Below are 23,388 nucleotides of genomic sequence, written 5' to 3' on the forward strand. Positions count from 1 at the left end.
GTGCTAGTGTGAACCTATCCGAATATGACGGGTGGTATTTGTTATGAAGCAGTCTTCCATAACTGGTTATCTGGAGTGAAGTCAACTCAGCATTTGCATTTTATGCAGGATACTGGTATTTGTTCCTGTATCCAGACAGAAAAATGACTTCGTACTCCTCTGTCTAGTTTGGGCTGTTCACTGACTTGAGCTGTGTATCTGAAGGTACAAAGGTGTGCTGAACACTTCAAAGCTTATGGAAAGGGTTTTATTTCGGTAGAACTACCATGGAGCATAATTTATGTGAACACTGTGCAAATTTTAGCAACTTCCCCTGCTAATTTTCAAGTGCTTTAAGTAGAGGGAGGAAAAGATTCATTGATACTGCTCTATGGTGCGTGCTGCTGTGGACTTGCTACAGAGAAGAGCAAGCATTTGAGAAGGGCTGGCTAAAATGCCATGGATCTGACAGCAAGCACTTAGACTTCTGTTTAGTGATTTAAAATCTGGCAGAGTTCTGTTCTGATGAACTCTGTAACGATCAGGAATGCTGTCACATATTACCTGGCTTATTCCTAGTTGTCTAGGTACTCACTTGAAGTTGGAGACATCTCCTTCATTTTACCTTACTGGGTTTAGGTGTCCTGAATTACACTAATCGGTCCTTTGGAGGTGATCTAGCATAACGAATGTCAGCACATAAAAAAGAATCATGTACCAGGAGAGCTAGGAGGACCTGCAGAAAAAAGAATCTGCAGACTGTTTTGCCCTAGTTAGTAGGAGGAACATGCAAACCTAAGAAGTGATTGCCAGAAAGCCTTGAGCGTGCAAGTCTTCTGAAGTCATTTATGAAGTGTCTCCATAGACCAGATGCTTTGCAAGATATAGCCAAGTAGAGAAGATTGAACAATGACTGCTGATTATTCTCCATCAAAATTTAGTCATTCGGGTTCCAGATGCATGAAGTGAGTTAGGCACTAAATATCAGCTGATTCTCTGAAACTGAGCAGGAGTTATGTACCTTACTATCTTTTTAGCCGTGGGCCTCATTGACTTTTAGAATGTTTTGTCTGAGGAAATTCAGTGAAGGTAAAGGTCGAAATTATGCTACAAATAGCTACTTGAAAAGAGAATTTCTGCTGCTGCTGACCTTCTGGCCCTTGGAGATTTGCTTATCCTGACAGAGGGGATGATAAGCACCTTATCATCATTGGTTAACCTTAATTATTAATTGCTGATCTTTGAAAAGAGAATGCCCTTCTGTTTGTGTCTAGTTATTTGGCCTGATCAGAAGGAATATCAGGTATTTTGGATGCCCAGTAAAATGTTGGGGTACAGAGGAAGCAGAACGTAAAAGCTATTCACATCAGCTGAGTAATGTGCAACCTTTGTGCGTAAAACCCTGAACAGACTGTTAGAATGGATTCACTTCTACTGATCACTGACAGAAAAAAAAGTAGCCTCAGCTATTTGCTGTGGTGATGCAGGAGTTCCCTGTCATTTATGTGTACTTAGTTTTTTCCTTTCAAGCAATGGCTTCAAAGTTAATAGAACATCCAAGTCAGAATGTTTATCAAAGCAGCCTTATAGAAATGTATCTTCTTGGGATAGAGAACCTTCTGGAGGGATCTCTCTGTGTGAGTAATACCAGTTGGATGCTGGAGAGCCAGTGGGTTACACAGAGGATGCTAGAATACAGTGTGTACACAGACTGAATAATGTGGATCAGTTGTGCCAGGCAGAGACGCATGAGAGTCTTGACAACAGAAGCATTGTTCAACAAGTAGTAAAGTTTCTCCGTTGCTCATTTGTGAATACTGCCATTGTTAGAAACCGAGCTATTTGTCATATGGGTTTCTTTTTCTGTTATGTAAGTGAAGCTAGAGGCACCTGTCCGGGTGAGCAGAGGCTCTGGTCCATGTCCTTCTCCAGGCTGTGGTGCCCTGTGTGTCAGTGGTTTCAGGTGGATAAACACAGTGTGTTTCCAAGTGTGGTTTTAGCACACTCTTTATCACAAACTCTGCACTTAATGTTATGCTGCTGTGGCTTTCCAGACTAAAGAGGACCAGATTCAAGTAATAGGTAACCTCAAGAGCATCTCTATGGCTTCCAGCAAGCTGTTACTAGCTGCCAAGTCTCTCTCTGTTGATCCTGGAGCTCCTAATGCCAAGAATCTCTTAGCAGCAGCAGCAAGGTAAGGATGTGTTGCTCGCTTTAGGTTTTCCTAAGATACTTGCCTTTCTCTGTGATATTTAAAATGTGTTCATATATCCTTCTGCTGTTGACAGCTGAGTGGTTGGAAACTGCAGTTCTATTTAAATTAAAGTAGGCTGGAGGAAAACTGCTTATTTTGGAGTAATTCCTTAACTGACATAACTTGTTACCCTTGGTGGAAATAAAAACCAGAGTTGAAGAGTTGGCCTGTTTTTTTAAGTGAACTAGTATGTTTTACGTACAGTTTTGGGTTTTTTTTACCATGTGTGTTCTGACAAGGCAGTAGATAACAGTAAGCCTCTCCATCCCTGGCAAAGAAAAGACACTGAATAATGTTCTTCCGTAGAATGTGCTTAAAGATCATGTTGTGGCTGCCTGTCACTAACAGTGTGTATGTGTGTGTGGTCAAGAACGCTGGAAGGGGTTAGATGCTGTGTTTACTTGGTGGAAGATACCCTTACTTCAAGGACTCAGCCATGCCCTGAATTTCATCTTCTGGACGCTGGTTCTCAGTCACAGGTGCTCTGTGTTTATGCGAAAAATAACACTGCATTTCAGTGTTTGACTGAGTAATTGTTTCTCCTTCGCTTTGTCAGATCTTTTTCACAGTTTTTTCCCTCTAATTAACTTGTTATTCTGTTATCTAAGTTTGTAAATGGAATGTTCAAATATCAAACTGGAAGGGGGACTGCGGAAGGATAGACGTCACACCTAGAAATGTCTACATTAAACTGGGTGAACATCTTAGATTGTGTGGATGTGGCTTATAATATTGTCTTACAAAATGTTTGCACCCACAAAGATTTGCCTAGAGAGGAAGTGAGTAAGTGGAGACTGTTACTTGCTTGGGGATAATTTAGTTGGTGTTTGTCCTGGACCTTGGAATCATCCCTTTCTAATAGCAATAACTTTATTTTTAAAAATTAAATCCAGTCCTTTAATAAAGGATTTCTTAAAGCACTTATGCTACTTTTCTTTGTCATATTTGTTTAAAAAAATAAGAAACATATTCTGACATCATCTTGTCTCCCCAGAAATAAGTAGCTTCTAGGAAAATAATAGGTAACCCAGGCGCACTGGTTAAAAGTGAAGAAGTTGCATGAGCTGGTGTTATTGCCGCCACATCGGGCTGCTGCAGGTTTCTGCTTTAGGCTTGGAGCATTCCCAGTCAGCCTGCTGAGGAAGTTAAGTGTCCCCAGTGAAGCCCAGTTAGGTGTTAGTTTCTGCCAGGCTGGTCTTCCCTCTGTAGAAACTTGTAATAAACCAAGGGAGACAAGCCATGTAGAGCCTTTAGACGTTCGATTTTGCCATGCTGTTGGCATGTGTATGTGTGTCTACATGACTTTACATAGACATCAGATTACCATGAAGAGTGCTAAGGAAATTTCCCTTCTCGAATCCTCCGTGGCTGCTCGTGACAAGCTTGCCAGGGCTCTGTTCTCTTTCCCTCCTATCATATGGTCAGGGTCAAGTATTTTTACTTTCTCTGTTCTCATGAAAATAAAAAAAGTCACAGCGTCCCTTGCTTCCCCTACATAGGGTGGCTTATCTTCTCATTTTTCTTTCATCTTCCACAGTTCTGCAATTAATCTTCTTGTATTTTCTTTCCTTTCTTCCCCCTTTGTTCCAGCTATAATAGACACTCCAACTTTTCAGTACCTTTGGCCTCCTTGGGGAGCATTTTTTCTTGATTTGCTCTGACCGATTCATAGGACTGCAGCAGTGGCTGAGTTCCCTGCAGGAAGGATGCAAGTGTTCATATGCTGTATTTGATGAAAACAAATGTGGCTTTTAGAGCCCTAGCCCTCTTCCACTCTGGGGTTGATGTTTGAGGGGCCGCCTACCTGGTTCTGCTTCCAAATAGTTTTAAAAGTAATGCTTGTACATCGGGTGTATTCCCAGATACAAGTATTTGCTGTGTAGTGATGATATTCTTGAGACCTCACTGCATTCTTTACAAAGCTGACAATTCTAATCTATTACCAGGTTTGGAGGTTTGTCTTTAATCACTGATATTCTCCAAGTGCTCATTTAGATTAAAATCAACATCAGACAAGGTATTTTTTGCCTGAAGTTTCTCTGGGAATTAATTAAATTAAACTTCTATTAAACTTCTATTTTTGCCATCTCTTCATATGTCTGTGTGCAACATTTTTCTGATGCATAGAAGTCACTGCCGTTCAGGAGGTGGAGAGCCCATCGTTTGCATTGACGTTATGTTGGTGAAGCCGTGTGTGTTCTTTTTCAGAGTTAGATAATAATTGTAAAAATACTTGTACATACACCCACACATTGAGTCGGAGAACATCAAGGATTAGTTAAAGAAAAAACCCAACTTGATAACAGACTACGTAAATATATAGCAGGACTCCATGTGTATAATACATGCCAGACAGGACACAAGACGTACATATGTGACAGTCCTAGAAGGCAGAGGAAGTTGGGGAAAATGGCTCCACAGTGACACCAATGCTCCTGAAAAGGGTAGGAATCTTAGTTAAACAAATACTACTAGTTTCCATTCTTTTTGCCCTGGAACTAAACACAAAACCTGGTGTATGTGTAATAATATGTAATAAGCACATTCTGTTGCCTTTTGTAACAGTACAATACCGTCCATCTAGGCAACCATGTTATTGATAGTACCAATCATGTTAGGAAGTGCCAGTTTCCTTAAAGAGAAAATAATCCAAATGCTGTGCAGAGCTTTCAAGGCCAGAGGAAAGTACATTCTCCATGCACTCCAATTTCACTCAGTTTCTAATTTTCCGTGAGAAACAACACAAAAACCTTCGTTCTGCTGTAATGTCACCATACAAGCTAAAGTTTTGCAAATTGGTGACAACATGCCTAGCTATAGAAAAATTATCTTTGATTAATAACAGTGAACAGCAGACTTCTTTCTCCTGCAAAGCCTCTTCTTCTAGAAGCTACTTTCCTGGGTAGTTAGCCATTTAGTCTAAAATGAATGTAGTTATAATGAATTTTGCATAATGTCAGAGCACGAGTAGTGACTGTATCAGTCACGAATAGTGGCTGGATCTGCCAGCCTGCGTTTGCGTGCACCAGGGCTGTGAAGTCCCATAGAAACGTAATGCAAAAATGTCTTGTTCTCTGTGGATCTAAACCTAAGGGAGCTGATGCACGTTGACTCAGAGAATATCAGTGATTAGTTAATGAGGAAAAAAATCGACTCGATAACAGACTGTAGAAATATATAGCAGGAGTATATGCGTGGGGGTGTGTAATACAGTATGCCAGACTAGACACAAGACCGCTAGCAAAGGGTATATAATATTACTTTACATTTAAAAATGTTTTGACTTACTAGGCACTTGTTTCTGTGTCTTTTAAGACTTCTGCTGCGCTAGTTGAGAAATGATTCAGTCAATCTCAGACCTAGAGAAGCACTAAAATACCTTCTAGCAACCAAGTTACGTCACTGTACTAGTAGCAGGTTGGCCTTGGCCCGCTGCTGTGTGGTGCTGCAGCCTTTCCTAGGGATGTTTTCCCAGAGGTGCCCCCAGCTCAGCTGCTGGGCTCAGCTGTGTCCCACAGCGGGTCTGCTGGAGCGGTCTGGAGCCAGCTGGGCCACCCCTGCAGCCACAGCCTCGCCACAGGTGCCGATACGCTTGTTGCTGTGAGGTGAAGCTTCTGTTTTTTCTGGACTAGCTTCTCAGTTGTTTGCACTGAAAGGGTAGATTTTTCGGGAGTGGATCACTCTCAAAATGCTTTAACAGGAATGGTTTTGCTCCCATGAAGCTTGTTAAAGAAGAGATAAACAGAGCTGAACTGTGTAACATACAGTTAATCCCCAAACACTGAAAAGAAAACATGTAGTAGAACATCAAAGTTTTAAGTCTTTACACAGTGTGTGGTTAATGAAACAAAAGTTTTAATAAAAGGAATAGTTTCACTTTTAAATATACCTTTTTTTTTTCCTCCACTCTCCCTAGAGCTGTGACTGAGAGTATAAACCAGCTCATCACGCTGTGCACCCAGCAAGCTCCCGGGCAGAAGGAATGTGATAATGCACTCAGAGAACTAGAGGTATTACTGCATTTCAAAAGTTCTTATGAATAAAAATGTAAAAATGGGCCCCAAATGTTTGTTTCCTTTGGGGGTTTTGTCCAATTAGCTTCTGTCACTGTCTTCTCGCTTGATATCTCTGGCAAGGGTTTTAGTTGCATACAACGTAAGCCTAGAACCTCTGTGAACATCTTGTAGTTTTGGCCAGAATTAAATTTGCTGCCCTGTCCCCATCTCCTCTTCCCTGCCCTCTAAAAGATACAGTTTATTCTTTATTATTCGTACTTACTGTGAATCAAGGAAGAGTCATGACAGGATGGATATTCCCACTATGAGCAGTGCACTGGGGGGAGCTGCAGTATCTTGATTTTTCTGCTTATAGAGTGTTATTACTGACACCCCACTTTAGGATGACATTCACCATCTTTTACCCTGCCATTTCTTAACATAGATTTTTCATGCCTTATATCTGCTTTGTCACAGCCAAGCTGATGTGACATGTGTGTCAATACAGGGTTTTGCAAGGTATGTTCTTGTTCATGAGTGAAATGCTTGGCTGGCCAAACAGTGGGTAGCAGGTCAGGTGAAAGACCTAATTCTGAGGTTGTGCCCTGACCACAGACACAGCTGTGCACAATAGTAGGAAATGGCCTCTTCTTAATTAAACTAAACATTTGTTGTCATGGTCAGAGCATCAAGGGATGACTGACCTGTGCAGGGAGCGTAAAACACCTTCGAGCTTTTTATTTCTGCCCCTCGGTATCAAAAGGATACAAACATCATTGCAGTGCTTTCCAGGATATCATGAGCTTTTTTAATAGGCAAGTCCACAGTCGTCATCCCAAAATATTCCTAGGAGTTTGCCTAGGAGCTGCTTTGTATTTCCGAATTCTGAGCTTCTTGAGCTTAGAAGTGTTCTCACCCTGGTTAGCAGCAGCAGGTCCAAATAGTAGAGAAAACTGGAAATGGGGCGGTAATGTAATGGGTGCGTGAAACCACTGCAGAGTACAGGGGTGGAGCAAGCAGGGGACCGAAGCGCCACTTCTCAGGATTTCCTGAAAGATAATGGGGAGAGATCTGGAGGAGAGTGGGATGTGAAAGATGGGAATGCCCAGCTGATGAGCCGCAGAACGCTGAGAGCTCTGGGGAGAAAGGCAGGGCAGAAGAGCCTTAAGAAGCTATTGCAGAGGGTTCTGTGCCCAGACATGGCTTGCATGGCTTGTGAACACAGCCTGGGAAGGGCAGAAGGAGGATCTGCAGCATCTTAAACTTCAGGATATGCTTGCCTGAGAGGGACAGTTAGTGAGAAAAGCCTGGCTGTATGGAATTAGATTCATTTCTCAGAAAAGGGAAACAGAGGCAAAACCACATAGGCTTGACACCAGACTGGAGATTCACATCAAAGTGACCTGATCATTCTGGGAGGAAAGCAGTCTTAACTTTCAGTTTCTCTTTACAATGATTAACTTGTTACCTCTTCCCTTCATTTCGTCAATTCATTGCCTACCCTTTCTAGTCTTCCCAAGGCTTCTGAAAAGTACTAAGTATTGGTTCTGCAGAAAAAGTGTGTCTCAGCTTGGATTTGATAGACTGTCAGTATGCTCTGCAGTCTTCCCTGGAAGCTGGAAAACTGTGTTCGAGAGGACCTTACTGTCTGACCTCCAGTGAGGCGGCCAAACTTGCCCAGAATTTCAGCTGAAAGGATTAATGAAGGTGGTAGAGTAATAGCAAATATATGTCAGTAAGAAGTTTGTGCTGGCTTGTATTTTGCTCTTCTGTTTGCTTACATTCTGAGGGCTTCTGTCTCTGTAGCAGTGCAGGCGCTGCAGGAACACTGTTTGCTTTACAAATTGGGACATACAGATGGAGCAAAACAGTGAAGAGTTGCTGCAGTAGTCTGTGAGAACTGAGAAGGAGATGAGGGGCAGCTGGAAACTGTTTTCTAGATATGACAACTTCTTCGCATCACCTTGTTCTCACAGCTAAATTGCTATAGGGCTTTCAGTTAGACTATAGCTTTTAAAAAGTATTAGCTGAGCTGTTAAAAATATTGTAGGTGTATGCTAATGTTAGGAGTTCCATTACAAGAAAAGTCTTAAGGGTTTTAAATCTAGATTTCCTTCAGGTGGAAAGCAAACGTCAGGTACAGAAGTTAGATACTACCTTTCTATACTTACTGATTTCACTTTCATCAGAAAGATTAAAAGTCCTTTCTGCCTGGTATTTGGCAGAAAATAGTATTCCTCCAAACTTGGGAAAAGGTGTATTGCAGATATTTTACGTGTAAAAGAATTAGTCTGCTGCATTTTACAGCCTTTTACAAGTTCCGTTATATAAGTGCATTGGTTCTTCTCAAGGAATATGTGACTGACTTTCATGTTGTTGTTTCCAGGAATCAGAAGCACCACAGTAAAGGAAATTAAACCTCCCCGGTATACGTAGTTTTGTGTGTTGGTGGAATCTGTTGGCAGTAGTAAGAGGCAGGCAGGCGGCTGACTTGCACTTAGTTTGGCAACCCTTTGTGTCTCTAGACAGTACTCAACAAATGGTAGCTGGTTTTTCTGTCACTTTTGTAATTCTATTTATGAAAATTAAAACAGTACTGAAAACGCATTTTAGACTCTTGACAACTGACAGAAAACCAGATTAGCTCGTGTCAGCCAAGCTTTGCTAACTGACCATAGATCACTCGCCACAAACACAAGATAAACGCAGTAGCCTATAATTCCAGCAGATTCGTAGCACACAAATGTGTGGTTACTACAGGTCAGTTGACGTAGGGTAGCATTTAACGTGTAGCACGCTCAGCTGTACACGAGCCCTCAGTGAGTGTGTAGTTTTGTTTGCTTGGTGGAGACAGTTGTAAGGTTACACTGGTATGAGCAGGATAGTTGTGATGGTCTGTGTTCTTCTCAGCTCACTGTTTCAGGCTCCATCAATAATCAGTTTCTTTTATTATTTCAGACAGTTAAGGGAATGCTGGATAACCCAAATGAACCTGTGAGCGATCTCTCATATTTTGATTGTATTGAGGGTGTAATGGAAAACTCAAAGGTAATTCCCTTTTCTCGCTTCTGTGCCAATTGTAAAGTGCATTTTGATTATTGGAAGTTTCCACATGCGTATCAAACATGTTAGAAACGCAGTACAGTGTTTATGGCTCAAATGCACGCTGCATTCCTTGATAAAACTCAGCCTGAGATGGGTCCCTTACAGGTACTTTGGTTCTTGGTCACTTAGAAGACATATTGCCTCAGTAAGAATTTTTTAATTAAGTGGCTGGTATGCAATACTGCTAAAGTTTCCCCCTCTCTCCTTTTCTACCTAGTGCTAGACAGCATGTCATACATACTTCTGCGGTATATTTTGACTGCAGCTATGTTAGAATGGCCCAAAGCATAAACGGGAGGCTTGGCCATGAAATACTGGTGCAAAACAGTTTAGAGAAATATCTGAGCAACCCAGATATTCCAGCACATCAGAAAATCTGTGTGAAGTCTCTTAAGTTATTTTTAAACATACTGTGCTGTATGTCTTTCTTTGAAGCTTTGCTTTTGGTGTCCTTACTATTTGATGTGTTGGAATTGTCTCAGATCCTTCCTCCTCTGAAAGAAAAAGCGCTTAATGGATGTGCATGTCATCTTGCATCTAATGCTCTACTGCAGTCACACCTGATGCTGAATTTTAAAAGAAAATAAACTCAGTTCAGTGGGAGACAGTGTGGGGATTAGTGTGTACTCTGACATTCAGCTGGTTCCAGCAGAGTAGATGCAGTTTTATTTCCACTGAGTTTCAGTGAGTTTGGGGGCAGAGATGATCCGGGATGTCTCCACAGCAGCTGCGGGACTGGTTCTCATGTTCTGCCATCCGTGACATGCACGTAGCAGCAGGCTAGCTGTGATGACTCATGGATGATAGCAAAAATAACGAGCATTAATTCTGTATCCTCATAGTCATTTGCACTATAGTAGTGTATATGTTTGTCACTGTCAATCCAGCGTTGATCTGCATGCCTTACCCCTTACACCGCACAGAGGAATGTGCCCAATTCAGTGAAGTCATTAGCTAAAATTTCTGAAAGCCAAGTCAAAGAGGTTTGTGGGCTAGAACTGGCTCAAGGCCAGGAATTACTTGCCTTTGAGTGGCCCAGAAGCATATTGGGAAGGTAACTTTGTTTTTTAATTTCTGAGGTTCTTGGAGAATCAATGGCGGGCATTTCCCAGAATGCAAAAACTGGGGATCTTTTAGTCTTTGGAGAATGTGTTGGAGTTGCATCCAAGGCTCTCTGTGGCCTCACAGAGGCAGCAGCTCAGGTAAGCTACTGAAGTCTGTAAAGCAAGTATGTGGTTTGGGGTTTGTAGCAAGCTCATGTGGGTGGGTATATCTGAGATTCGTTTCTTTGTGGCCAAACAAATGATGACTTTGTACTAGGTGGCGTGCCCTGTGTAGGTCCACAGACATTGTGCGTACGCTGCTGTACATTGCAGAAGCAGCAGAGTGCACTAACAGGCATGTTTTTATGTGGAAGAGAAATGGCATCAAGAAGGAAACTTTCTGAGGATAAAGCAAATGTCAAAGCTGCATAATGTTTGCAGCTCAAGCTCTGAACTATTACATCCTAGAGAAATGCACAAACCCCAGCTGCAGTTAAAATGAATTAATCAAATTTGATTTAGTTTGTAAAAATTCATAAGGAGCACTACTAATTTCAGACTTTTGAAATAATAAGCAACCTGTTTCAGCTGTTCAGATACTTTCTGAATAACCAAAATTCTTCAGCTACTACAAAAAATTAGTCTGGAACCGGTCACTGTGGCTTTACTGATCTGATAACTGAGTGACTTGAACTCCTGTAAGCTGATCCAGCCTCTTCAGTGAAGGATTTGGCTGGGGGGGTCATGCTTTGCATCTGGAAACCACTTCTTGATTTCCCCAAGTACGGAATGTCTCAGTACGGACTTAATCTCCTCCACATCTAACCCTGCGTTGCCTTACTGGCACATCAAGGTGACAGATAATTGTATGTGCAATAGAAATTCATCCGGAAATCTTCAGATACGGTCTCAACAGTTCCTCATTGTGGAGAGGCATGAAACTTCTATTTAATTGAAAAAGAAAGTTTGGCCATTGGACATCTTGAGCTGCGGTGAGACCAGCAGCTGCAGGCTTTCTGGGCCCTACGCTCCGCAGCAGTGCGTTTGCTGTGAGTTGGATTTCTGCTGGGGCTTGGTGAAAGCCCTCAGCGCCGCCAGCTGTGGCTAATCCTGTAAATAATTCTCTGATGTGTGTGACCCCTAAAGCTGTTTCCATGGGCTATGCAAGTGAAAAGTGTTTCCAGGGGTACCACCTACTTAAACAATGGACAGTTTTGTTTTGCCTAAATAAATTTCACAAGTGTAAAGGTAATTTTTCTTGGTTTCAGAGGATTCTGGGCATTTACTACTAAAAAAAGTGGTAATAGTACTTCACAGTGTGATTTCTGGATAATCTCTGACCCCCATGTGCTATGTCACATTTGCAAGCTTATCAAAGAACCAAGACAGATTTCGAATTGTTTCTTAGGATTGTTTTCTTCCTTTTCCCATTTCTAGGCTGCTTACCTGGTTGGCATCTCGGATCCAAACAGTCAGGCTGGTCAGCAGGGTCTTGTTGACCCCATTCAATTTGCCAGAGCCAATCAAGCAATCCAGATGGCTTGCCAGAATTTGGTAGATCCAGCAAGCAGCCCATCACAGGTGATTCCCGAGGACTGCAAGGAGCCCGTCGGTGTTAGGACGCATGACTTGGCTTTATTTTTGACCAAGCAAAGGAGATTCGGTTTGAAACTTTGCATGGCTTCGAACGGCGACTTTGCCCAGCTGGAGTAACGGTCATGCTCCTGTGACGCCCTGCTTGACAGTTTTTTGCCGTCTGTTTTTGCAGGTATTATCAGCTGCCACGATTGTGGCCAAACATACTTCAGCTTTGTGCAACGCTTGTCGCATTGCTTCATCGAAGACGGCAAATCCTGTTGCCAAGAGACACTTCGTGCAGTCTGCCAAGGAAGTTGCGAACAGCACTGCTAACCTGGTTAAAACTATCAAGGTACAAACGCTGCTCGATGGTGCTTCCTTCTTCCTCTGTGGGTTTGCTGGGGGTTTTTTGTCTGTTTTTTTTTTTTCTATTGACACAGAATCTGAACAGTTAAAAATATCTTTTTACCTTCTGTGATATGTATGGTTGTAAGAAATCATTAATTACTCTTTTGAAGACCTGAACTGGGGGAACATATTCAGTGGTATAACTGTGCCATAATCAAGAGGGAAAGAATTGGGCAATATTTATTAGTATTAGGAGAGGCAGCTGGTCCATCTGGTGAGAGACACCTCGTGTTGATGTATTTAATGAGCTTGCACCATAAGAATAATTTGCAAACAACTGAATGTGAAGGTTTTTAATGGTGTTACGTTGCTCAATATCCAGAGGTTTCTGACAGCTTTACCATATTTAAAAGGGGAAAAAATAAATAAAAAATAATACTGGGAACTAAACAGAAGCCATTTATGTTCCTGCTGTTTAATAGTCTGCTGTTAATAGTAATCTTTTCCAGATACCTGCCTGCAATTTGGCAGGAGGTAGTTTTTCCTCATGCAAGCAGAAATAATGCGTGTTAAGCTGTAGAGATTCTAAACCCTTCTGGAAGACATTAGCTGATCTGCTACTGAAAGCTTTTAAAATAATTGTGCTCTTAGGACTGGAAGGTTCCGTTACGTTACACAGAAGGTCCTTCATATTGGAATCTTTCCTATGAGAGTATGAAAGGGATCAGCTGACTCATGAAAATTATTGGCTTGCTTATTGGCAATAAATTATTGGCTTGCTTAATTTGGTGTGTTTTGTTTTGTTTTTTAAATCTATCTATAGGAAAGAACCATCTTGTTAAGCCACTTCCACTCTTTGGAGCATGAGGTGCCGAGACACAATTTATGAGTCATCAGAGTGCAATGATAGAAACCCCTTATTTAGCCTTGTGAGGCCAAGCAGTGGTCTTAAGTTTAGGGACAATAACCAGCCAAGGAAAGAAACACAAGCTTAACACATTCTTTGCATCAGCCTTGTTTATGGAGGAACTTTCAAATGTCATAAACACATAACAGTTTTAAACCTTGAAGAATTAAACTATTGTATTTCAATTTTGCAAAGACACCCATTCAGACAGAAGTCAACCTTGATTTAATTTCCAGGCCTTGGATGGTGATTTCTCTGAAGAAAACCGCAACAAGTGCAGAATTGCTACTGCACCTTTGATAGAGGCGGTGGAAAATCTGACAGCATTTGCTTCAAATCCAGAATTTGTCAGCATCCCAGCACAGATCAGCACAGAGGTAAGGCTGGATGTTGCACCACCACCCTCAGGAAGTTGGAAATGTTGAGTTAATTGCATGTCAGGAGAGAGGAAGCGAGTGCGGAGCGCTGACCCTGAAGCGTCTCCCTGTGTTCCTGGGTGTTCGCAGGGCCTTCTGCTGTCTGTCACTTCACCTCTGAGCTTGAATTTTGTACCAGTCGGGTAAAAACAGGCTACAGTAAGCACTGCCAGTCCCCTGAGTGAAGGGATGCAGTACAGGTGACTCGTATGTCTTGTTAGCCGAGTTCCTCCATGTGAGAAAGTAATAAATATCCCTTTTTCCCTCAAGAGCAGCTTCAACAAATGGAACCTGATTAGTTCTGGAAAGGACTGAAGGGACATTGCTGGGGTTTTTCCCATCGAAAATGATGTGGTCATGATGACAAGAAGCAGGTTTTCTGGGAAGAACAGCTTCCTGTGGGCCTTCTGTACTTTTTTCCCCAAGTTGTCCATCCTCAATCCTTGTAACTACAATAGAATAGTATTTAAAGTAACTAGTGAAGTTTGGGGGTTTTGGGTGGGGTGGGTGTGGGATAAATCTTTCAAGCTTCATAAAAGCTGCAAAGTAGAGGTCATGTATTGTTACTGTCTGTCCATCTGCTCCTTCCTGCTTTTGGAAGCCTTCATTCCAGCTGGCAATACCAGATGATGCTGGAATTGTTGTGCTCTTAAAGTTTTGGGGCTGTAAGTGACACCAAATGTAAGCCTGTTCTCCAGGCCTAGGGCATCTGCATTTGCCAGGTGACCAGCCATAAAATAAGTATGGAGACGATGACCCAGTTAGAGTTTTTGTTGGAGATTGCAAGTTTTCTGACAAATAACTTTTCGTTTCGATGGTATCTCCATAATCTACAATTAGACAGTATCATTGTTTTCTCCTGTTTCTCAGTGGATGGTGCCTTTCTAAACTTGACGACTGTTCTTGAGTGCGTTATAGAGGCAGTGGTTGGGCTGCGATTTTTAGTACTATTTCAGTGTTCTCTATCCGTGAATATAATAGTATGGGACAAGAAATGATAAGGCCATTTTAATACTGTTAATTAAACGGATTTTTAGGAGCAGAAAGTGCGGATGAACTCAAATAATTATTTAAATGCTCTTTGTGTTCTTGTACACAGGGATCACGAGCACAGGAACCAATTCTAGTTTCTGCAAAAACGATGTTGGAGAGCTCATCTTTATTGATCAAAACGGCTCGTTCTCTGGCTATCAATCCAAAAGACCCACCGACGTGGTCCGTGCTAGCCGGACATTCCCATACCGTCTCAGATTCTATCAAGAGTCTTATCACCTCCATCAGGTAGGTCTCTTGTGGTAACAAAATTGTAGTAATAATTGAGCAGCTGCTCATAAAGAATAATACTGTACGGCTGCTAGCACTGTGGCATTTTTGACGAATGGAAATCAGTTATTCTGTGACACACGGTATCTTCCCAGTTGCACTGGATGTTTAATGGTCATTGATGACCGCAGCACTCTGCAGCGTAGGGCTGTGTTCTGTTCTCCTTCCCTGGTCCCACCTCCAATTCAGTTTAAGGTAAATGTAATAGAGAACGCTGTAGAATAAAAAAATGTAGCTATTATTACCTCCATCCAGATCATGTACCAACATACAATATGTGGAAAACAGCATTATTTTTTTTAAGGTCTGTCAGTGTATATATTACCTTTGCTTTCTATTCTTTCCTCTGTTGAGTTGCAAGAATACGTTAGCAAGAAGTGAATATTCTTTATTTTTTGTACTAAACCTGTCTGTCCCTTTCTTAATGTGAATTTTAAAGTGTAGTTCTATACTTAACCTCTTCATATTGATTAAATCAAGATGGTTTGGAAATGGTGGATTAAGGAGTGTTTACAGTTTTGTTTATCTTTGATAATGATTGTACTGAAATAGCAAACTGCATGTCAGGACAAAGTACTCGAAGACTAACCTTCGTTAAAAGGCACCTGGGACTGAACGTAACACCCTGTACCTACCGAATTGTTTTCCAAGACAGTCAGTCACACTGCACAGAAAAATTAATATTTCTTCCAGGTGTCTGTTGTGTTTTCATATTAACCTTCATTATTGGGCCAGTTTGGCCATCCCGAGGAGGCTGAATTCGCACTTTTCTTCTGAAGCAACATTTTTTTGTCTATCTAGTTACTGGGAGAGGAGCGATAAGTCTGTGAAAGTGCACAGAGCAGTCTGTACATGTATCAAAATCCTGTAGGTAGAACAAAGCTGCCTTTTGTCCTTGTTGCTGTCCTGCCATGTGCTGTATGCACTGCCAGGTGATGAGGTACCCCTGTGTGCCCTCGGCAAGGAGCCTGCCTCCTTCCTACCACGCTCTGCTGACTGTCCCTGTCTTTCAGGGACAAGGCCCCCGGCCAGCGAGAATGTGATTTCTCCATTGATGGGATCAACAGATGCATCAGAGACATTGAGCAGGCCTCCCTCGCCGCGGTCAGTCAGAGCCTGGCCACAAGGGACGACATCTCAGTTGAGGTAAGGGAGGCAGCACGGCAGCGAACAGTGACGCTGAGCAGCCTCGCTGGCCCCGCAGCCATTGACAGGTTGGAGCTGAGCGCTCGGCACTCTGCTGCCAGTGAGGGGAGAAGTATCCTTACTGGAATCTTTCTGGGCAAAACCGCATGCTGGCCAGAGTGATCACTTCTGGAAAAACACCCGAATCACCAGGCAGAAGCAGGGGTGGAAGCAGTTACCTTTGACCACCACCCACATACATTATTCTGCCTCCCTGTGCTGACAGTATTGCTCTGGTGTCTTGCCACGTGGAAGTCACGATGTTTCTGCAACTAATCTTATTACTAGAAATCTGGTGATGTGAATGTCAATGTTATTTTTCTTAATGCCTGTTTTGTCATTAAGTGACATCTGGAGTTGGTGTTGATACAGTCTTATTAAAAAAGCTTCCTTCTGCCCCTGCCCCCACCCCCCTGCCATGCCACCCCTGGTAATGGAGACCAATCCTGCCCTGTTCCATCGAGGAAGGGCCATCCATCGTGCCAGACTGCCTGCCAAAGTCAGCAAGTCGTGATCAGATTCTCAGCTTGGTACTTAGTGTCTCTTTGCACTACAGCTTCCTGAAATTACCTGTCCGTTTGTGTATTCCCAGGGTTTCTTTGGGCTGTAACACTGCATACTAGAAGCATCTCAGACTAAACGAAGCTATACAAAAGAAGTTATCACAGGAAATATGTCAATAGAGATAATTCTTTTTTATTTAAATGATGAAGTCATCTTGGACACAGTGTCAAACTGAAATAAACATTACTGAAAATGGTCGTTATTTATAAAGCAGCACAGGAATGGAACAAAGTGCAAAAATAGTATTTATTTTCTCTTGCGTTTCATGAGAGGGAGCTAAATCCCGGTGGCTGCCAAGATATGAAGTGCCTTTGAATTAAAAGCCAGTATTTATGTCTTGACAAGCTCAGTAATATGCTTTTCTTATGCTCCTGTCCCACAGACGGTGTTCAGGAGGTCAGTCCTCATCCCTGCCCCTCAGAGATACTGTATTTTTCCTTTGTCTTTCCTTATCAGTGAATTTCTCCTGCTAGCTTCGAAGTCTACAGCAGCGCCTTGTGCTCTTGTGCTGTATTGTCTGCTTTGAAGAATGTTTCTTCATGTTTAAAGCTGAGCTCCTGCTGGTTTCTCTGATCGGTGCAGTGATACTAAATCTTCATCGGGGCAAGAATAGTTTGCAGGGAGAGGAGGGGTTGGGCACGCTGCGGTGGGAAAGGGCACCCACTACTGGGCTTGCTGCTGCAGCTGGAGTGGGAAGGAGCCATCTCCTCCCCCTCTCTCCCCAAACGTGCCCTATAAATCTGAAGAGGAACAGGCCTGTCTCGGGGCTCTTGTTGTCGGAACAGGGTAAAGCGGAAAAAATGAGCAAGTACGTAAAGAAAGCTGACAGCATGGATCTCTGCGTCCGACTGTAGTGGGTCATTTGTACAGCGTTCTGAGTACATCTGCTGGTCTGGGGGTGACTGCTGTGGTATGGTACAGCTTGATGAAAGAACAGCTGTAATAGTAATTGACAATTTCTCTTTGTATTAGGCTCTACAGGAGCAGCTGACATCGGTTGTCCAGGAGATTGGCCACCTCATTGATCCCATAGCTACTGCAGCTCGGGGGGAGGCAGCTCAGCTTGGCCACAAGGTACTGTCCTGCCGTTATGAAAGTACTTGAAATCTCAAACAGCTGGATGTTAGGGGAGACCATGATTCAGTAGATTTTGCAATTCCTACAAAAAAGCAGAAGAAAGCATGTGGAAGGAGGAAAGATCTGGGATTTCCAAATACTTGGAGCTGAGACCAAATAAACCTGTTTATGTTTTGGGCCATAGAAAAGATATTTTCACCAAGGTTTTTGGTGAGGGGTAGGTCCACAGGGAAAGGGTGAATGAAAAAAGGGGAGAGAAGAGCAAAGATGGAAGGGCAGAGCGCAACGTTACAGGTCTCCTTACCTCCTGCTGTTGCAGCCAGCAGCTGCGCATGTGTGTAGGTTCTTCTGTCTCCTGTGCTGTTAAAGGTGCTGTGGGGCCTGGAGCCCATCACACTGCAGGCTCCTTCAGCAGGTCAGTTACGGTTTGAATATATACATACGGCAGCGTGCGGCCCCCTGAAGAAGTCTGGCAAAGTTTGTCAGATCCTACGTTGATCTGAGGTCCTTGCGTAAAACGCGCGACACCATTTCTCAGCCAGGTCGTGACGAAGCAGGGAGGGAAGTGTAGGATACACAGAGGTTACCTCTGGCCTTTGGAGGCCCATCTCCTGGAGCGGCTGGAGGGAGTGTTAGATTTCGAAGGAGGAATGTGATGTGCCCGCTTTCCACCTCCTGAGCAAGGCCCCACTGATTATAAAGGGAGTGTGGGCTTTATCAGGAAAAAAGCTGATTTTGAACTGCCTTGAGTTTCAGCCCCTGCTGCAGATTTTTAGGGACTGGGGGGGAAGAAAGGCTTATAACAATCTTGCATGGTATTGTAAGCGTTGTGTGAACACATCCCTCTGGTATATGGAGTGTAAGTATGGTAGAACTTGTGCTTATTGGATCTCTGTCCAAAAATTAAATACTACAACAGGTGTAAAGAAGTGTGTATTATTTCATGTAGTTACTACAAGAGTTTAGTAGTTTCTCAGATGTAATTCCTCATTCTACAACATATTCTTGAGAGAAAAACAAAAACAGGTTTTCTGTGTCAGTGCATTTAATACTGGAAAGGAATCACTGTGTTAGTGTGAAAGCTCTTCCAGAGTTGTACCCAAGTAGCTCCGTTTAGCTTCGGGTAACCATCAGATACTTCCTAACCTCTCCACTACTTGCCATTTGGATTCTCAGTTTACCTGGCCCTCTGAGGTGTACAAGAAATCAGGATTGCTAAGATACAGGTCGTTAGGGAGTCACATTCCTCCTCCACTTGTTAGGTAAATGTTGATAAAAGTTGACTGCTTTTCTTGAGCCTGTTTTTCCTGCTGAACACAGAAGAACCTTTCTGCTGTTTACTTTGACGCAGTCTAAAAGACCTTATGTTTGTAAAATAATTTCTGAGCTTTTGGTGGATTTTTTTTTTTTATTTTAACCCTCTGAGAAACAAAATAGAAAAAGAAGTCTAAATCTTAAATTTTATTGGCTCCTAGCTATCCACATAGTCATTTAGATGGAGTAAACCTTTCAATATCTCATCCTCCACATGAAGTACACCTGTTTTTCTTCCCTGTGCCAGCCTTCAAAAGCTGCTTTTTTTGTAAGTACGCACACTTGAACTTTGGAGGCTCCAGGTGTACCAGATAGTGCCACAGCGGGCGCTTGGTTCGTGTGCTGTGGGGTAACCAGCCCAAAGCACTACAGGGGGTTTGCATCCAGTAAAAACGGTAAAAGCAAAGCCTCATGGATTTCTGACAGGAACTATGCACTGCTGTGGTTTTGTAGGTGTGTCAGGTGACAGGTAGACTGTAAAAATATTCATTCACATTAAAATAGTCACATATTTTCTTAGAACGTGCGTATAGCCAAAAGCAGGTGTTTCCTCAGAACAAGTGTAAATCAGTTCAGAAACTGTTGAAAAGCAGAAGACACCGACTCCATGCATTCTGCAGACTAAAGCGCAGCGACAGAAGCTGCTAGCAGAGCTGTGTCTTTAGCTATCGCCGGCAGTGTAGTGAGCCCAAGTGAGGAACTGGGGGGGAAGTGCAGTGGGCTTGATGTGTGGCCTGTGTAGCCTGCCTGTTCCAGTTGGCCAGTGCCTGCCATGGGCTGCAGGCTAGCGCTTATCCACCCTTAACTCCTAGGCTCCTTTTTAGCAGCAAGAGACACGGCGGGGCTGGGCCAGGCGGCTGTCCTAGCATAATACAGGGAGAGGTAATGATCAACAGGAACAGCCAGCAAACTGCCGACGGGTGCTGAGAAAGAGGCAACAATCCGTCCAGTCATAACCAGTTTGGTAGCTTCTGATTGCAGAAGGTATGCAAAACCGAAATGGATGATCAAGCCATTGCGTTTGCTCATCGGGAGTGACGAACTGTGTCTCGAGGCAGTGGTAGCCCTTGTGCCCACTCTGGTGCCTTACCCAGCAAAGAGCCATCCAGGGCTGCACTGGAGCCCAAAGAGGGTTTGAGAAGTTAGGGAGCGAAGGCTGGGAATATGAGCAGCCCCTGAGATGAACAGAGCGTCCCAAACGCAGCGTGGTCTCGTTTGTTACCTGCTCTCTGCAACAAAGGCAGAGAAATTCCTGCCTTGCACAGAGGAGGCACTTGTCATGGGTGCTCCTAAGTAGTGTGCACTACCTGCAACCGTCTTGAAAATGATTTTGTCTGGCCTCAGGGGACCGTGTGTGTCTGAGGGAGGAGATGTGTATCTTTCTCAGGCAATTTGAAGGTGAGGGAAGACAGAATCACACAGGCACAGAATACAAACCGACCACTGTGCCATGTTAGGACAGTGTGCTGCTGGAGCTACCCCACGGCCCGATGGTGGCCACGAGGCAGGCTTCCCCTTGGCTGCACCTGAGAGGCAGGGTTAATGGCTTTCTGTGGTTGTTCTGGCTCTCTTAGGTAACACAGCTGGCAAGTTACTTCGAACCCTTGGTTTTAGCTGCAGTTGGCGTGGCATCCAAAACACTAGATCATCAGCAACAGATGACCGTCTTGGACCAGAGCAAGACGCTGGCAGAATCCGCCTTGCAGATGCTGTATGCTGCCAAAGAAGGGGGGGGAAACCCCAAGGTATGGCTGCTGTGTGTAACTAAGGGGTTACTGGAGAGGGGAAAGGACAGGCAGGACAGAAAAAAACAGCACCTACCTGCTGCAGGGTCCAGGGACCCAGTGAAAATGACTAAGTGATTCCTGTTCAACATTGTGTTTTCTGGTCTAAGCGAGATTTGTTCTGCTGACATTGCTGTCAGGTTTAGCTTCTCATCTTTGACCTGAAAGGGGATTTTCAGAGCTGTTACTGTATTGTCTTCATTAATTGCACTTTCAGTTTATACATTTTATGCACAAATCAGTGCTCTGATGATCGCTGTTGTCTCATTTTCTCTCTTCCAGGCATCCCATACTCACGATGCAATCACGGAGGCCGCTCAGCTGATGAAAGAGGCAGTGGATGATATCATGGTTACCTTAAATGAAGCTGCAAGTGAAGTAGGCATGGTTGGAGGTATGGTAGACTCGATAGCAGAAGCGATGAGCAAGGTGAGCATAGAAATCCAGACCCGTTTTCGTTTTGCACTTGAAAGTCGATCCGTGCTGCAGGGGGTTGGAAGAGCTGCTGCTGCTTGACGTGATGGGTGGCAGCTGCTGCACTGTGCCAGGGAACTGAAGGATTCTTTGATTTTGCAGATTGTGAAATCAAGCTGACATGGGCTGTGCTGCTCACGTTAACAGCCTGCATGGTACCTGTCAGTAGAATTACTACAGAACATTTTTATTCAGCAGTATGCTGATATTTAGCTGCAATCTTAGGTCAACTGGCCTTTTATTTTTGCTTTCTTTTCCTACTTATCTTTCATGTTAGTCTCCTAATTGATCAGCAGGCCAACCTTGAAGCAAACTGCTTTCAGAGAAGATGTTGAAGCCTGAAGTGCTCTGCTATGCTTTGTAAAGTATTCTACTGAAAATGTGTAGTTGCAAAATGTAAATGAGTTCAATCCAAATAGTTTTGCTATCTCAAGTTAAAGGTGTGCTGGAGTGAAGCCTTTACCACACAAAGGAATCTTACATTATCTTCTTGCAGGAACATTTTGTTTTGTAACTGCTGCACTTTCTACATCAGCCAAGAACTACAGGTGGTTCGACCTTGTGTGAGAGGGTAGCTTTTGCTCTTGAAAACGCTACACTGTAAATTCTCTGCATCTTCCATGCTCGTAACACAAGCTAAAGTCTTTTCTGAACTTCTCTGTGCATCCTGGTGCACTCTCTTCACTTGCATATTTTGTGAGAGACAAGATTATAAAAATGAACATACAAAACAATACAATGAACATATAATACAATAATATAATAATACAGTATTGTTACATGTAGAGTATGCTATTGGTTGTGACCTTGTTATTTCTGCTGTATTTTTCCCTCTTTCTTGCAGCTGGATGAAGGTACACCTCCAGATCCCAAGGGGACATTTGTTGATTATCAGACCACTGTGGTGAAATATTCTAAAGCCATTGCTGTAACAGCACAGGAAATGGTAAGATACTTGATTAGAACTAAGTACACACTTTTCTGCATACATAAGGAACATGGAATGATTTGTACAGGGTTGTGAAACACTTTATAATGATAATTTTCAATAACCTTATCTCTTCAGGGGTAACAGAGCAAAGGAAGTGATGATTTTGTCAATTTTAACTCGTGGCTATTAGTGGCTTGATCATAGGGGTAGCCCTCTGCAGTGCTGGATTGTGTGGTGGCTCTTCTGCACAAATACTTCCTATTTGGTTCATTTTATATGAGAAATAAAAGGAAAACATTTCACCTGTGCACTTTTTCATCAGACTGCTTAATTGTCACAGAAATACCACCTGACATTTATTGAAGATTCAGGTTACCCTTTCACACTTGCTGTTTTATTTAGCCTGTGAACTAACACCAGTATTTTCAGACCCCTGTAATACTTACAAATGAATGCAGATCAGCATCTCAAATTGTTCCTTTCTTGCATTTCTGTGATATACTTGGGTTTGACAAAAGAAAAAAGGATGCTTGTTGAATCGAGATTTTCTTCGCTCATGTTTCACATTAATGTTTACCTTGGCGTGTTTGCCTTTTGAAGGGTACTTCCATTGCTGGCTCATTTTTAAGAGAGGCAAGGGGACTGTATGTGTATGCTACGGACAGGATTTGTTACAAAACTGATTGCTGTCGCAGTTGATGATTCCGCTATCTATGACATTGCAGCTGATTGGCAAGAAGTATAAATTTGTCTAAAAACTAGTTGTGCCTCAAGGATGGAATTCCATGGGTTTTACTAACATAAATCAGAGACGGAGGAGATAATCTCTGTTAAAAGGTAGGCTTTTTCTAAAGAGAGAGTCAATCATTACACTGACATTCTACCGAGGCATTCCACGTAAGCCTACCTATTTCTCCTTGGTCCTTTTCCCATATCATAGATGTATTTTGCATCAGTCCTTGCATTTTTTCCATTTTCATGCTCCCACGCCACACCAGCTGAGGCTGATGTAGGCTAGCTCACCTCTGACGAAATAAGGTGTCTGCGACACACAAAACCCGCTTCTCCACCCCGTCCAAGTGACTGTGTGCCCAGCCCCTCACCCCGCTGT

The 23,388-nt window shown here is 43.0% G+C and overlaps 1 protein-coding gene across 6 annotated transcripts in view; it reads left to right on the plus strand.

Annotated features, from left to right (window-relative positions):
- Positions 1–23,388, plus strand: part of TLN2 (talin 2) — a 206,463-nt gene that overhangs the window by 135,192 nt on the left and 47,883 nt on the right. For all 6 annotated transcript variants that reach the window (XM_040602224.1, XM_040602223.1, XM_040602228.1 and 3 more), the window contains 13 exons: positions 2,034–2,173; positions 6,150–6,243; positions 9,187–9,276; positions 10,413–10,535; positions 11,814–11,957; positions 12,145–12,306; positions 13,446–13,586; positions 14,725–14,906; positions 15,962–16,094; positions 17,670–17,771; positions 20,663–20,833; positions 21,155–21,301; positions 22,191–22,292. In XM_040602224.1, the coding sequence (XP_040458158.1) occupies positions 2,034–2,173; positions 6,150–6,243; positions 9,187–9,276; positions 10,413–10,535; positions 11,814–11,957; positions 12,145–12,306; positions 13,446–13,586; positions 14,725–14,906; positions 15,962–16,094; positions 17,670–17,771; positions 20,663–20,833; positions 21,155–21,301; positions 22,191–22,292 (1,731 nt within the window). The remainder of the gene's footprint in view (positions 1–2,033; positions 2,174–6,149; positions 6,244–9,186; positions 9,277–10,412; positions 10,536–11,813; positions 11,958–12,144; positions 12,307–13,445; positions 13,587–14,724; positions 14,907–15,961; positions 16,095–17,669; positions 17,772–20,662; positions 20,834–21,154; positions 21,302–22,190; positions 22,293–23,388) is intronic.

The sequence above is a fragment of the Falco naumanni genome, chromosome 7, assembly GCF_017639655.2.
Source record: "Falco naumanni isolate bFalNau1 chromosome 7, bFalNau1.pat, whole genome shotgun sequence".
Taxonomy (NCBI): Eukaryota; Metazoa; Chordata; class Aves; order Falconiformes; family Falconidae; genus Falco; species Falco naumanni.